This window comes from Sus scrofa, chromosome 14 (assembly GCF_000003025.6).
Source record: "Sus scrofa isolate TJ Tabasco breed Duroc chromosome 14, Sscrofa11.1, whole genome shotgun sequence".
Lineage (NCBI taxonomy): Eukaryota > Metazoa > Chordata > Mammalia > Artiodactyla > Suidae > Sus > Sus scrofa.
In genome coordinates this window covers 60,792,430-60,809,015 of record NC_010456.5, presented here as the reverse complement: position 1 = coordinate 60,809,015, position 16,586 = coordinate 60,792,430, and the positions used below count along the sequence as shown (strand labels likewise).

At 39.6% G+C, this 16,586-nt stretch overlaps 1 protein-coding gene across 5 annotated transcripts in view; it reads left to right on the top strand.

Annotated features, from left to right (window-relative positions):
- Positions 1-16,586, top strand: part of ZNF37A (zinc finger protein 37A) — a 101,760-nt gene that overhangs the window by 52,621 nt on the left and 32,553 nt on the right. For 3 of the 5 annotated variants that reach the window (XM_005670986.3, XM_013983244.2, XM_013983245.2), the window contains one exon: positions 10,315-14,736. The exons of 1 other annotated variant lie outside the window; for it this stretch is intronic. In XM_005670986.3, coding sequence (XP_005671043.1) covers positions 10,315-11,756 — 1,442 coding nt within the window. In that variant the 3' untranslated portion in view covers positions 11,757-14,736. Of the gene's footprint in view, positions 1-2,085; positions 2,551-10,314; positions 14,737-16,586 lie in introns of those variants that run through there. One more of the 5 variants, XM_021072372.1, reaches the window with a different exon arrangement.

Sequence of the window (16,586 nt, the reverse complement as noted above, 5' to 3'; positions counted from 1 at the left end):
TTCTTTTGATCCCCGTTTGCATGAGATATTTTCTTCCATCCTCTCACTTTCAATTTGTATGTGTCCCTAGAAATGAAGTGGGTCTCTTGAAGACAGCATATATATGGGTCTTGTTTTTGTATCCATTCAGCCAGTCTATGTCTTTTAGTTGGGGCGTTTCGTCCATTCACATTTAAGGTAATTATTGATATGTATGTTCTTATTGCCATTTTATTAATTACTTTGGATTGGTTTTTGCTGCTCTTTTTCCTCTCCTTCTTCTCTTGTTCTTTTCTGCCTGTAGACGTTCCTTTAGTATTTGTTGTAAGGCTGGTTTAGTGTTGCTGAATTCTCTCAGCTTTTGCTTATCTGTGAAGGTTTTGATTTCTCCCTCAAATCTGAACGAGAGCCTTGCTGGGTAGAGTAATCTTGGTTGGAGGTTTTTTCCTTTCATCACGTTAAGTACATCATGCCACTCCCTTCTGGCCTGCAGAGTTTCTGTTGAAAAATCTGCCGATAACCTTATTGGGGTTCCCTTGTATGTTATTTGTTTCTTCTCCCTAGCTGCTTTCAAGATTTTCTCTTTGTCTTTAGTTTTGGTCAGTTTGATTAGTATGTGTCTCGGGGTATTCCTCCTTGGGTTTATTTTGTATGGTACTCATTGTGCTTCCTGGATTTGAGTGAGTGGTTCCTTTCCCATGTGAGGGAAGTTTTTGGCTATTATCTCTTGGAATATTTTTTCTGTCCCCTTCTCTCTCTCTTCTCCTTCTGGCACCCCTATAACACGGATGTTGGTGTGTGTTCAACATTGTCCCAGAGTTCTCTGAGATTCTCTTCATTTCTTTTCAATCTTTTTTCTCTTTCTTGTTCTGCACCCGTAATTTCCACTAATCTGTCCGGCACCTCGCTTATTCGTTCTTCTGCCTCCTGTATTCTGCTGTTAGCTGCTTCGAGTGGATTTTTTATTTCGGTTATTGTATTTTGCATCTCTTCTTGTTTAAGTTTTATATCTTGTATCTCTTTGCTCAGTGTTTCCTGTAAGTTATCCATCTTTGCCTCCAGTTTATGTCCAATGTCTTGCATCATCTTCAGCATCAGCAGTCTAAAGTCTTTTTCCTGGAGGCTGAGAATCTCCTCATCGCTTAGCTGTTTTCTGGGGCTTTTCCTTTCTCCCTCATCTGAGTTATAGTTCTCTGTCTTTTCATTTTTATAGGTTTTTGGTGTGGTGACCTTTTTACAGGTAATAGAGTTGTAGCCTCTCTTACTTCTGGTGTCTGCCCCCCTGTGGCTGAAGTCCGTATGGGGGGCTTGCTGTAGGCTTCCTGATGGGAGGGGCTGATGCCTGCCCCCTGGTAGGAGGAGCTGATTCTGATCCCTCTGGTGGGTGGGGCTTAGTCTCTGGATGGGATTAGAGGCAGCTGTGTGCCTGAGGGGTCTTTAGGTAGCCTGTTTACTGAGGGGTGGGGCTGTGGTCCCACCTGGATTGTTGTTTGTCCTGGGGCTTCTCAGCACTGACTGATGGGTGGGGCCAGATTTTCCCAAAATGGCCACCTCCAGAGAAAGGCACTGCTGCTGAATATTCCCGAGAGCTTTGCTTTCAATGTCCATCCCTCACAACAAGCCACATTCACCCCTGTTTTCCCAGGATGTCCTCCAAGAACTGCAGTCAGGTTTGACCCAGATTCCTATGGAGACCCCGCTCTGCCCTGGGACCCAGTGCACGTGAAAGTCTGTGTGCGCCTTTTAAGAATGGTGTCTCCGTTTCCCCCAGTCCCGTGGACCTCCTGCGCACAAGCCCCACTGGCCTTCAGTGCCAGATGCTCCAGGGGCTCTTTCTCCCAGTGCCAGATCCCCACACGTGAGGGTTTGATGTGGGGCTCAGAACTCTCACTCCTGTGGGTGAGTTTCTGTGAACCAGTTAGTTTTCAGTCTGTGGAGCTTCCCACCCCAGAGGTATGGGGTTGTTTATATATCATGAAATCACCCCTCCTACCTCTTGATGTGTCCTCCTCTTTTTCTTCTGGAGTTAGGGTATCTTTTTTAAGGTTTTCAGGCCATTTGGGTGAAGAATGCTCAGCCTTTAGTTGTGAATTTTGTTGTTTTTAGGAGAGAAGTTGAGCTCCAGTCCTTCTATTCTGCCATCTAATCTCGTCTGAGAATAGTCTTTAAGAATCATGTTCTTGTGGCTATGAACTTTGGAAGTAACTCAGTTTGACTCCATTATTTAATGTCACTGTGTTACCAAGTATGTCGTAGTGTCACTTATATACAAATGGTACTCTTTTTTTTTTAAGGTAAAAATACATAGAGTTGAGTACACAGTATTTAAATGTTCAATAAGTAAAGTTTTGTATGTGTATATACCCATATATCCACCAAGAAAGTGAATATATGGACCATTTTTTTTTGCACACCAGAAGTCTCCTCCCTGCTGTCCTCTTCTTTTATGTTATCATAGGTCAAGTTTGCCTGGTTTTTTGTTTGTTTATTTGTTTGGTTTAGTTTGGGTTTTTTTGGTCTTCTCTAGGGCCTCACCTGCAGCATATGGAGGTTCCCAGGCTAGGGGTCTAATTGGAGCTGTAGCCACTGGCCTATGCCAGGGCCACAGCAACACAGGATCTAAGCCGCATCTTCGACCTACACCACAGCTCACAGCTATGCCAGATCCTTAAGCCACTGAGCAAGGACAGGGATCAAACCCACAACCTCATGGTTCCTAGTCGGATTCATTAACCACTGAGCCATGATGGGAACTCCAAGTTTGCCTGTTTTTGACTTCAGATAAGTGTAAGCAAACAGCATGTACTATTTGTATATGTATGCTACATGCATACGTACATACCTGCAATAAGTATATGTGTATGTATGCTATATTTATAGTGTATGCCTCCTCTGGATCAGCACTATGTCTGTGAGATACATGTGTGTTGTAGTTATGAGTAGTTTATTGCTTTATATGGCTGTGCATTCCATTGTGACTATCCCAGAATTTATCTATGTATTCTGTTATTGGAGCATATTTAGAGTTTTAAAATATACTTACTTTGTATATAGATATACTTGTTTTAAAATATACTCACTTTGTATTTTGGGGTAGTTGAAAAAGTGTTATTAAAGTATAATTGATTTCGGGTATACAACATAGTGATTCACTATTTTTGCGGATTATTCTGCACTATAAGCTATTACAAGGTAATGGCTGTAATCCCCTGTGCTATACAATATATCCTTATGCTTATCTGTTTTATACATATTAGTTTGTATTGGTTAAACAAGACCCCTAATTTGTTCCTCCACCCTCAGTTTCCCCTTTAGCCACCATACGTTTGTTTTCTATATCTGTGAGTCTGTTTCTGTTTTGCATATATGTTCATTTGTATTATTTTTTATATTCTACATGTAATTGATATACCAAATTTTGTCTTTCTCTGTCTGGCTTATTTCACTAAGCACAATATTCTCTAGGTGCATCCATGTTCCTGCAAATGACAAAATTGATTCTTTTTTTATGACTGATGTTCCATTGTATACACACACATGCACACAATTTTCTTTATCCAGTCATCTGTTGATGGGCACCTATGTTGCTTCCTTGTCTTGCCTATTGTAAATGATGCTGTGAACATTGGGGCACATGTATCTTTTCAAATTGGTGTTTTTGTTTTCATCAGATATGTACCCAGGAGTGTTATTTATGTGAACAGTGATAGTTATACTTCTTGCCTTCCAGTTTGGATAACTTATTTTTGTATGTGTGTCTGTGTCTGTGATTGCTGTGAATAGGGTTTCCAATACCATGTTAAATAGAAGTAGCAGTAGTGGGCATGATTGCTGTTCCCATCGTGGCTCAGTGGTAATACACCCAACTAGGATCCATGAGGATACAGGTTCGATCCCTGGCCTTGCTCAGTGGGTTAAGGATCTGGCATTGCTGTGAGCTGTGGTGTAGGTCCCAGAGGTGGCTCAGATCTGCATTGCTCTGGCTATGGTGTAGGCTTACAGCTGTAGCTCTAATTTGACCCCCAGCCTGGGAACTTCCATATGCCACGGGTGCAGCTCTTAAAAAAAAAAAAATATATATATATATATATATACACACACACACACACACACACACACAACACACACACATACATATATATACACATACATATACATATACATATACACACATACATATATATACATATCAGCATCCTTGTCTTGTTCGTGGAAATAACAGAAAGGCTTTCAACTTTTCACCATTGGGTGTGATATTGGCTGTGGGTTTATCATAAATGGCCTTTATTATATTGATATATACTCCCTCTCTACTCACTTTGATGAAAGTTTTTATTATGAATGAATGCCACATTTGGTCAAAGGCTTTTTCTGCAGTTGAGATCATCTTGTGATTTTTTTTTTTTTTTTTTGTCTTTTTGTCTTTTGTTGTTGTTGTTGTTGCTATTTCTTGGGACGCTCCCGCGGCATATGGAGGTTCCCAGGCTAGGGGTTGAATCGGAGCTGTAGCCACCGCCTACGCCAGAGCCACAGCAACGCGGGATCCGAGCCGCGTCTGCAACCTACACCACAGCTCACGGCAACGCCGGATCGTTAACCCACTGAGCAAGGGCAGGGACCGAACCTGCGACCTCATGGTTCCTAGTCGGATTCGTTAACCACTGCGCCACGACGGGAACTCCTGATTTTTTTTTTTTTTTCCTTTGTAGGGCTGCACCTGTGGTATATGGGAATCCCAGGCTAGGGGTCAAATCAGAGCTGCAGCTGCCAGCCAACACCACAGCCACAGCAACATCATATCCAATCCCTGTCTGCCACCTGCACTGCAGCTTGCAGCAATGCTGGGTCCTTGACCCTTATGTGATTTTTGTCCTAACTTTTGTTTATGTGGTGTACCACATTGATTGATTTGCAGGTATCAATCCATCTTTGCATCCCTTGAGTGCAGAGATGGACTGATACCTTTTTTAACTTCTGTACTAGCTTTTTATTGGCTCATCCACAACTTTTTCTACATTTTTGCTCTTTCCATGGGATTTTCTTCTTCCTATTGTTTCTTATTTCTTGTTGTACCTTTTTTTTTTTCACTTAATGAGGACCCTTTAACACTTCTTATAAAATTGGTTTAGTATTGATGAACTTCTAATTTTTTTTCTTGTCTAAGAAATTCCTTATCTCACCTTCAATTCTGAATGATAATCTTGCTGGGTAGAATATCCTATGTTGTAGGTTTTTCTCTTTTAGCACTTTATGAATATTATGCCACTCCCTTCTGGCCTGCAAAATTTCTGGGCTCCTTTCTTCTCCTTTGGGCCCAGGCCTCCTCCCAGGTTTCCTCCACTATGGCGATCTGCTCCCCAGCCTGTAGTGTACCACTCCCTAGCCCCTCAGGCAGTCTCCACACAACCAACCCTGGTTCTCTTCCTGGAACTAACCTCTGGAGCCTGAGTCTCAGCACCCAGCCATTGCCTGAGCATCTCAGGCTGTGGTGTCTATGGGGTGTTGGTACCAATGGTTTGTGTGGCTCTCTCTCTCTGCCCTCCTTAGTCGTGCTGCTGCACTTTTCTCTGAGGCTTTGAGGTTCCTTTTTCATCTCTGGCTGATCTCCCTGTCAGTACGGTGGCCTCCCAGGGTGCAGATTCCTTTCCTCTTTCACAGCTCCCTCTCAGGAGTGCTGGTCCTGTCCTGATTCTTTTTTTTTTTTTTTTTTCATGTTCTCTCTTTTTTCTTTTGTACTACCCAGTTATGTGGAGGGTTTCTTGCCCCTTTTGGAGGTTTAAGGTCTTCTGCCAGCATTAAGTAGATGTTCTATGTGAATCATTCTACATGTAAGTGGGTTTTTTTTAATGTGTTTGTGGGAGAAGGTGAGTGCCATGTCATACTCCTCCACCATCTTGATCCCACCTCCTTATTTTTCTTATTTTTCTCTGTCTCAATGAAATTGGGGGGGGAATTACCTATCATGGTCTTGAAATGGTATCCTTGTTTAGTATGTCCCCATATAGTCTGTGTGTGCCCAGTGGCTTTGGTAGGAGAACTGGATCTGACATGAAGATGAGTCATATCTTCCCCCAAAGTATTCTGCCTATTACACCTCCATACCTGGGTGATAGGTAGGGATGGAGATGGAGGGGTTAGAGCCAGAGCCAGGTGTCAGCAAGGGCTTCTCCTGTGCTCAGTGGTTGATACCACCTACCAGCACCAGGGTTAGTGCCATATCTTGAGGTGCTAGAGCAGAAGTCTTGCGGGTTAGGTCAGAGCTGGTTCCATTCCCCAGAAGGAAGCAGGTGTGGATCAAGAGGGGCTGGAGTGTGTGCCACCTGTGGGCCAGGTCACACTCTGTTCGTCCTGGCACACCAGTGAGTATTCCAGGCCACTGCTGATCTGCTGCCCTGAAAACACCAGCAATGCCCCCCCCACCAGTGCCATTCATAAACAGTATTGGGTTCAGTCCAGCTCCATGCTCTTAACTGTGTGCTTTCATCAGCAGTAGCAGCCTTTGTGCTAGTGGGGAGCTTCACCATGGAGCAAGAGGAACTCTGGGGCAGGTATTTGTATGGGCCAGGGACATGTGCTGAGGAAGTTGTGGGAAACAAGCCAGAGTTCTGGCTCTCTCGGTTGGCTTCCTCTGCCTGTTCCATGAGAAAATAAGCATGTATGTGTTCTTCAAGAGCAAAGTCAAAGTTTCTCAAACCCCTCCCCACCTCAACCACCAGTATCACTGGATTTCATACTAGCCAAAGGGCATGTTTCTGGTGTCAGACTATAGGGCTGCAGCACCCAAAATATGCTATGAATTGCTCACTCTTCAGGGAGGATCTTTGAGCTTCCCCTCCTAGGGGCACAGGTCCTGACATGATTGCTTCTTTTCCTTTCCTTCCTTGCTCCGTGAGGATATTTTTTATAGCCTTAGTTGTATAAGAGTCTTTCTGCCAGTCTCTAGGTGGTTTTTAGTGAGAATTGCTCCAAATGTAGATATATGTTTGATGTGTTCCTGGAAGGAAGTGAGCTAAGTATCCTTTGCCACTGCCATCTTGTTTTCCTCTTCCATAAATATTCTTGCATGTGTCTTTTGGAGGACCTATACTCTTATCTTAGAAGTATAGCTAGAAATAAACTTGTCAAGTATAGAGTGGTCACAGATTTTGCTTTAGTAATATTTAAACAGTTTTCTGAAGTGTTCATAGTAAATTATACTGCTACCAGCTGTGTGTAACAGTTCTGGTTGCATTACATCCTTGTTGGAATGTAGTGTTGTCTAATTAATTTTAGCCATTTTAGTCATTGTGATGTATTATCTCATTAAGTTTCTTTTTCATTTTTTAAAGTTTTATTGAAGTATAGTTAACTTACAAGGTTGTGATACTTTCTGATATACAGCAAAGTGATTCAGTTGTCATATACATTCGTCCAATCTCTTTCAGATTCTTTTTGTACATAAGATTATCACAGAATATTTGGTAGGGTTCTCTATGCTATACAGCAGGTCCCCATTGGCCAGTGATCCCATGTACCTCACTGTGCATATGCCAATCCCAAGCCTGAGTCCATTTCTCCACCTGTCCCCTTTGGTAAACATAAGCTTTTCAAAATTTGCGAGTCAATTTCTGTTGTGCAGGTAAGTTAATTTGTATCCTTTTTATAGATTACATATATATGTGATATCATACGATGTTCATCTTTCATTCTCTAACTTCACTCAGTATGTTCATTTCTGGGTCCATCCATGTTCCTGCAATGGTAGTATTTCGTTCTTTTTATGGTTGAGTAATATTCCATTGTATGTATGTACCACATTTTCTTTATCCATTCTTCTGTCAGTGGCCATTGAGGTTGCTCCATGTTTTGGCTATTGTAAATAGGGCTGCAGTGAACATTGGGGTGCATGTTATCTTTTTGAATTATGGTTTCCTCTGAACAGATGCCCAGGAGTAGGATTGCTGAGTCATATGGTGGTTCTATTTTTAGTTTGTTGAGGAAACTCTATACTGTTTTCCCACCAACATTGTAAGAGGGGTCCTTTTCTCCACACCCTCTCCAGCATTTATTGTTTATAGATTTTTTGATGATGGCTATTCTCACTGGTGTAAGGTGGGACCTCTAGTACTTTTGATCTGCTTATCTCTAGTAATTAGTGATGTTTAGCATGTTTCATGTGTTCTTTGCCCATCTGAATGTCTTCCTTAGAGAAATGTCTATTTAGATCTTCTGCCCATTTTTTGATTGTGTTTGTTCTTTTGATATTGAGCTGCGAGTCAGTTTGAGCTGCAGGAAATGTTTATATATTATAGAGATTAATCCCTTGTCAGTCACTTCATTTGCAAATATTTTCTTCCATTCTGTGGGTTGTCTCTTCATTTTGTGTATGGTTTCCTTGGCTGTGCAAAAAGATCAAGTTTAATTAGGTCCCATTTGTTTATTTTGTTTTTATTTCATTACTCTAGGAGGTGGATCTGAGAAGACATTTGTGTCATTTATGCCAGAGAGTATTTGGCCTATTTTCCTCTAAGAGTATTTTCTGCTAAGAGTTTTATAGGATCCAGTCTTGCATTTAGGTCTTTAATCCATTTTGAATTTATTTTTGTGTATGGTGTTAGAGTGTTCTAATTTCATTCTTTTACACGTAGTTGTCCAGTTTTCCCAGCATCATTTATTGAAGAGATTCTTTTCCCCGTTGTATATTCTTGCCTACTTCTGGGCTTTCTATCCTGTTCCACTGAACTGTATTTTTGTTTTTTGATCCAGTACCATACTGTTTTGAGACTGTATCTTTGTAGCATCATCTGAAAATAGAGTTGCCATATGATCCAGCTATCCCATCCATAGGCATATATTCGGACAAAACTATAATTCAAAAAGATACATGCACCCCTATGTTCACAGAAGCACTGTTCATAATAGCCAAAACATGGAAACAACCTAAATGTCCATTGACAAATGAATGGATAAAGAATATGTGTACACACACACACACAGGAATACTACTCAACCATAAAAAAGAATGGAATAATGACATTTGCAGCAACGTGTATGGACCTAGAGATTATTATACTAAGTGAAGTAAGTCAGAAAGAGAAAGACAAATACCATGTGATATTTCTTATATGTGGAATCTAAAATATGACACAAATGAACTTATCTATGAAACAAAAACAGACTCAGACATAAAGAAGAGTCTTGTGGTTGCCAGGGGGGAAGAGGAAAGGAGAGAGGTGGTTTGGGAGTTTGAGATTAGCAGATGCAAACATATATGGAATGGATAAACAAGGTCCTACTGTAAAGCAAGGGAACCATATTCAGTATCATGTAATAAACCATAATTGAAAATATATGTTATATAACTTAATATATATTATATATATATATATAACTGAATCACTTTGCTGTATACCAGAAACCAACACATTGTAAGTCAACTATATCTTAATAAAGGAAACTTTAAAAATATATTGTCAATTCTTAAGACATTTAATTCAAAGATTGAGAGCATTGTAGATATTAGGGAGTAAAATCAGGCATGCCTAACAAAAAAATCTCAAGGTAATGGTAAATGAAATTTCTAGGACCAGGTATAAAATTTTTTTCTTCATGGTATGCAGAGATGTTGAAAAAAGATTGAAAGCTTATATCAGGCAAGGTTTGTTTGGGGGAAAGCCAGAAAGGATTGAAAAAGGGTTTGATGGTCAGGAGAGGTCTACTGCTGGACAACTCTTACATAATAAATGGAAAATTCCAAAACTAGAATACAGCTGTAAGTCTGACTGTGTGGCAAGAAAGTCTTGTCCAGGAGCTCCCGTTGTGGCTTAGCAGAAATGAATCTGACTAGCATCCTTGAGGATGCAGGTTCAATCCCTGACCCTGCTCAGTGGGTTAAGGATCTGCCATTGCCATGAGCTGTGGTGTAGGTCACAGATGTACCTTGAATCTGGCATTGCTGTGGCTGTGGCATAGGCCAGCAGCTACAGCTCTGATTCGAACCCTAGCATGGGAACCTACATATGCCCTGAATGCAGTCCTAAAAAAAAATAATAATAATAAAATAAAATAAAAAAAGAATGTCTTGTCCAATCATTGATTTGCTCTTATTTCATATTTTTATTCCTCTTTAATCAGAGCTAGCAACAGAATTAGTTCCTTTATGGATTAGGGCTTTTAGAAAGTTGGTTTGTTGTTGCTGGGTAGAATGGAAAAGAGAGATGAAACTGGATTTATACACTGTTGTCATAGTCGAGGCATGAAGAGATAAGACCTAAACTAATCAATTCCACCAGACCTAATGCTCTTTCCTTTAAATATTCTTGTCACAAACTAACCTTTTTTGTCACTCTGTTTCAGAATTAATTAATAGCAGTAGAACCTATTCAAGAAAGGTGTTTAACAAAGGTAGAAAGTGGTTCCATGATGAAAAGCATGAAAGAATTCATTCTGAAGAGAAACTTTATGAATATAATAAAAATGAGAATTGCCTTTGTCTTAATGAAGATTCTGTTCAGCATCAGAAAATTCCAGTTTTGGACCAACCTTTTAAATACAATGAATGTAGGAAAGCTTTCCATGAAAATTCACTCTTTGTTATACATAAGAAACTTCACACAGAACAGAAAACCTGTAAATATAGGGAATATAGAAGAACCTTCTGTGATATATCATCTCTCAGTGCTCACCAGAGAACATATCCAAAAGGGAATCACTATGAATTTAATGAATGTGGAGAAAATTTCTTTGACAAATCCATTTTCTTTGAGCATAGTGTTCACCCTTTGAGCCAGGAGTCAAACCTCATTCCAATTCAGAGAATCCACTCAGTTGACAATATAATTGAATACAATGAATATGGAAACTTTTTCAATGAGAAATTAGTCTTTGGTGTACAACAGAATATACACACAGGAGAAGAACCCTATAAATGTCATAAATGTGGAAAAACGTTCAACCAGAAGTCATCTCACACAAGACATCAGAGAACCCACACAGGGGAAAAATCCTGTGAATGTCATGAATGTGGGAAAACTTTCTACAAGAATTCAGACCTCATTAAACATCAGAGAATTCATACAGGGGAGAAACCTTATGAATGTCAGGAATGTGGGAAATCCTTCAGTGAAAAGTCAACCCTCACCCAACATCATAGAACACACACAGGAGAGAAACCATATGAATGTCAGGAATGTGGTAAATCCTTCTCATTTAAGTCAGTCCTTACTGTACATCAGAAAACACACACAGGGGAAAAGCCCTATGAATGCTACGAATGTGGGAAGGCCTTTCTCAGAAAATCAGACCTCGTTAAACATCAAAGAACTCACACAGGAGAAAAACCTTATGAGTGTAATGAATGTGGGAAATCCTTCTCTGAGAAGTCAACTCTCACTAAACATTTGAGAACTCATACAGGTGAGAAGCCCTATGAATGTATTGAATGTGGAAAATTTTTCTGCTACTACTCAGGTTTCACAGAACATCAGAGGAGGCACACAGGAGAGAAACCTTTTAGATGTAATGAATGTGGGAAAAACTTCCGTCAGAAGTCAGCCCTAATTGTTCATCAGAGAACTCACGTAATACAGAAACCCTATGAATGTAATGAATGTGGAAAATCTTTCTGTGTGAAGTCAAAACTCATTGCACATTATAGAACTCACACAGGAGAGAAACCCTATGAATGTAATATTTGTGGAAAATCATTCTATGTGAAGTCAAAACTCACTGTGCATCAGAGAACACATTTGGGGAAGAATGTTATAAATGTAATAAATGAGGGAGATCACTGTGGGTGAAGTCAGGAGTTTATAGAAGGTAGAACATAGAATACAAAATGGGGAGAAAAATCTGTTAAGATTTCAAGAACACCTTTGGTATAAGGTCAGTTGTCACAGTACAGTAGAAAACTAGGGAAAAAATAATATGAAGATACTATGGATATAGAAGACTTTTCTACTGGAATTTATACCATACCATATATCAAAAAGCTCAGAGTAGAGAAAACCAATTGGTGAGTGAATACAGGGAATCGTTTGCCCAAAGGCATACCTCACTAAACATCAGAAAAATCACATGGTAGAACACTCTATTAGTATTTGTAAAGAAGACTTCACCCACAGGCCAGAGAAAATGAAATGCACATACTATGGAAGTTAGAGGAAAGCATTTACTGTGAGGTGACTTTTTATTGGAATTGTGTGAATACTTGCAGTATCATCTCATCAGATGGTAGTCAATAGAAATATAGTTTTAAGTGGGTAGAGGCTTTACATCAAACCTAAGCTTATTATACATTAATGATTTTGAAAATATCTGACAACTTAGCCTCCTAGTAGAGTGGGACCATGAGCTAAACTCAGCAGTGGCTGAGGCTTTATATTAGCTCCCCTACCTGAGTGGGGTGGAGGAACCAGCTCCAAGCCCTGCAAGGTTATTCTTTTGTCATCTTAACTCAGTCCTGTTCTGCAGTCCTACCTGGGCAAGGAAGCTAACCCATAGCTCTACCCACTGCTGAGTACAATCTCCAACTCTACCAATCAGGAAACCTAACCAGAACTCCTGAGAATCTCAGTAGATGACTCTGCATCCCTGATTACAGTGGGACTCAAGCAGATGGCCTAGCCAGTAGCTATGTAGCTGCAGAACCAAGAAAGAGGCCCCAGCCATCTAGGGAACTTAGTGTATGGTTCTGACTGACTCAACACCCAAAGAACCTTGCTGGCCCTGAGGCCTGGAAAACCCCAGGCCTCAACTGGGGTCCCATCTGACCAGATAGGCTAATTTACAGCCACACTGAAAGTTAGTACAGCTTCCAGCATGGCCTAACAAGGAGGCCTAGCAAGAGCTCTTGGAAATCTATGTATCCCATCTTGCAACTCTGATTAGAGCATCATGGGAGTGGAGAGCCCATACAGTACCCATTTGCAGGGTTAGGACAGTGGTATATGTGAGGCCAGAGAACCTGGTGCATAGTTCTGCTTAATTTGATCCTCAAGAGACTTGTCATGCTTGGAGCCTGTATAGTGGCCCACTCTGGCAGGGAAATTTGTAGCCCCTCCCATTGCTGAATACAGCTTTTTTTTTTTTTTTTTTTTAAGAAAATCTAACCAGAGCACAAGAGAAGCTGCATAGGCCACAAACACCCTTGCTTACAGTGGTAGTTGAACAGAGAGCACAGCCCTTGGCTTTCGTTATCTGCAGGGAAAAACTGGTGGACCTTTCTCATCAGGGAATTTGCCATACAGTCTTGCCTTATTTGGATCCCCAATGATCTGTGCAGGCCTTGGAACCTATTCATCACACCTCCCCTCAGGGGGAGAGAAATTCATTCATTGCCCCACCTAACTGCCAAATGAGAACCCAGGCAACAACAGAGCTCATCCTGTAACCTCACTTGAGCCAGCAACCAAGACACCATTTTCTAGTCAAATATTTTCAGCCAGAGGCACCCTCTCCTGGCCTTTAAGATGAGGCAGTGACCTTTCTTCAAAACAGATGAGGCAATTGGGAGGAGCCCCAGTTGCCAAAGGATGCTACCAGTTGACATGCCCAGAAACCTAAACTGAGATGAGTGGTCAAGAAATGGCTTTACCAAAGTGAACCTGTAGAGTCTGGAAGAGAAGACCACTTACTCAAATGTAGATGCCAACATATAAAATCAAGGATCATGGAAAATCAAATAAACATGACATCACCCAAGGAAACTTAATGAAGCTGCAATAACACCCTAAAGAAATGGAGATCCGTGAACAGTCAGACAAAAAATTCATAATAATTTTCTTAAGTTTAGTAAACTAAAAGAACACACAGATAACTAAAGGAAATTAGGAAAACAATGCATCAACAAAATAAGTTAAAGAAATCATTTAAAAAAATTGGAGAACTGAAAAGTACAACTTCACCGAAGAATTTAGTTGAGTCCCAAGTCTCCACCATGCTGAAACAAGAATTGTAGATCTAGCAGACAGGACTTTTGAAATCTTTCCATCAGAGCGACAAAAGGAATAAAGGATAAAAAAGAGTGAGGAAAGCCAGATACCAAAACTAGGAAAGGACACCACAGCAAAGGGAAAATATAGGCCAGTTTCCTGTGATGAATATAAATGCAATCATTCTCAGCAAAAATTAGGAAATCAAATTAAGCAGCACATTGAAAGGGTCATTCACTGCAGTCCAAGTGGGATTTATCCCTGGGATGCAAGATTGATTCAATATACATCACAGTAATAGAATGAAAGAAAAAAAAAACATTATTTCAAAAGAAAAAGTATTTGACAAAATTCAACATCTGTTCGGGATAACTCATAACAAGTTAGGTATAGAAGGAGTAAAGGCTGTATATTACAAGCCCACAGTCAGCATCATACTCAATGGTAAAAAGGCTGAGAGCTTTTCCAAGATATAGACAAGACAGGGATGCCATACCCCACCTCTACTATTCAACACAGAACTGGAAGTCCTAGCCAGAGCATTCAGGCAAACAGAGAAAAAAAAAGGGGGGCATCAAAATAGGAAAGTAAAAAGTAAAATTGTCTGTATTTGCAGATGACATAATTTTATATGGAGAAACTCCTAAAGACTCCACCAAAAGACAAAAAAACACGTTAAATATAAGCAACAAATTCAGGGAAGTTGTAGGATACAAAATTAGCATACAAAAATCTGCATTTTTATACACTAACAGAATTTTTATAAAACAGAAAACTCTTCCCTTAACAATAGCATCAAAAAAAAAAAAAAAAAACGTAAAATCTCCATGAAAATTTTGAGGTGAAAGCTACACTGAAAACTCCCAAGTTATTGATTAAAGAAATTGAAGATACTACAAATCAATAGAATGGTATCCTCTGTTCATTGATTGTGAGAATGTTATTTAAATGTCTACGTTAACTGAAGTCATCTACAGATTTATTGAAAACCCTAACAAGATTCCAATGGCATTTAGAAAAAATAGATGTAGGAAAAATCCTAAAATTTATGTGGAACAGCCAAAGTAATTCAGAGAAGGAACAAGGCAGGAGGTTCGCACTTTGTGATTTCAAGCTATATTATAAAGCTAAGGTAACCAAAACAGTATGGTACTGGCATAAAACAGACATATAAACCAATGAAAAAAATTGAGAGTCCAGGAATAAACTCATGCATATATGGTCAACTAATTTTTGATAAAGGAGCTAAGAATACTAAATGGAGAAAAGACAGTTTCTTCAGTAAATAGTGCTAGAAATTGGATATTCACATGGAAAAGAATTATACTAGATCTCAATCTGATGCCACTTGCAAAACAATTCAAAATGGGTTAAAGACTTAAATATAAGATGGAAATCATAAAACTCTTAGAAAACACAGAAAAGAGCTCCTTGACATGGGGCTTGGCAATGATTTCCTTCATATAACACCTGAAGCACAAGCAACAAAATAAAAAATAAATGTGATTACATCAAACTAAGAAGTTCTGCATAACAAAATAAACAACAAAATGAAAAGGCGGCCTACTGAATGGGAAAAATTATTTGTAAACTATATATCTGAAATGAATTAATGTCTAAAATATATAAAGAACTCATGTAACTCTGTCAAATCATCATCATCATCATCACCTAATTAAATAATGAGCAAAGGGTCTGAATAGATGTTTTTCCAAAGAAAATATTCAAATGGCCAACAGGTACATGAAAATGTTCTCACTATCAGTAATCATTAGAGAAGTGCAAGTCAAAACCATAATGAGATATCTCTTGCCTATATTGACCTAAATAAAAAGATAAAATGAACAGGGTCACACTGTCAAAATGATGAGTTTATTCAGGAAGAACAGAGAAGTTACAAGTCAGGACGTGCAAACTATAGGCAAGCTACAGGTGAGTCCATTGAGGACCTGGGTAAGCTGAATGTATGTATGTATGTCAGGAAATGTACAGAGGGTTCAGTTAGAGTCAATTACAAACAAAAACTGGAAACCAGCTATGAAAATTCCATAAACAGACAAAATCAGTCCAGTCATACAAACAAAGCTCAATTCAACTTGTTTTTTTTTGGGGGGTGGGGGGGACTAACCTGGCCAGAATCATTTCTTATTCATTCTTCTGGAAACCATAATCAAAATTTTCTAAGGCTGATAGGAAGCAACATTTGACAAACTCCTTATTGTTTAAGAAAATTCCAATATTAACAGCTTTCTGTAAATCAGGCATTTACAAGAAATTAGTCTCAGTCCTTAATTTCTTCATCTAAGGCACATGTATGAAACTTTCCATTTTTTATATCCATTGGTTTCATTTCATTTTATTTATTTATTGTCTTTTGTCTTTTTAGGACCGTATCTGTGGCATATGGAGGTTCCCAGGCTAGGGGTCACATTACAGCTGTAGCCACTGGGGCCCACACCACAGCCACAGCAACACAGGATCCGAGCCACATCTGTGACCTACACCACGCTCAGAGCAATGCTGGATCCTTAACCCACTGAGTGAGGCCAGGGCTCACACTGTGTCTTCATGGATACTAGTCAGGTTTGTTAACTACTGAGCCACAATGGGAACTCCTGGTTTCATTTTAAATTGAAATCCTTCCACACCTGTTAGAATGCCTATCAAGAAACAAATGCTGGCAAAGATGTGGAGAAA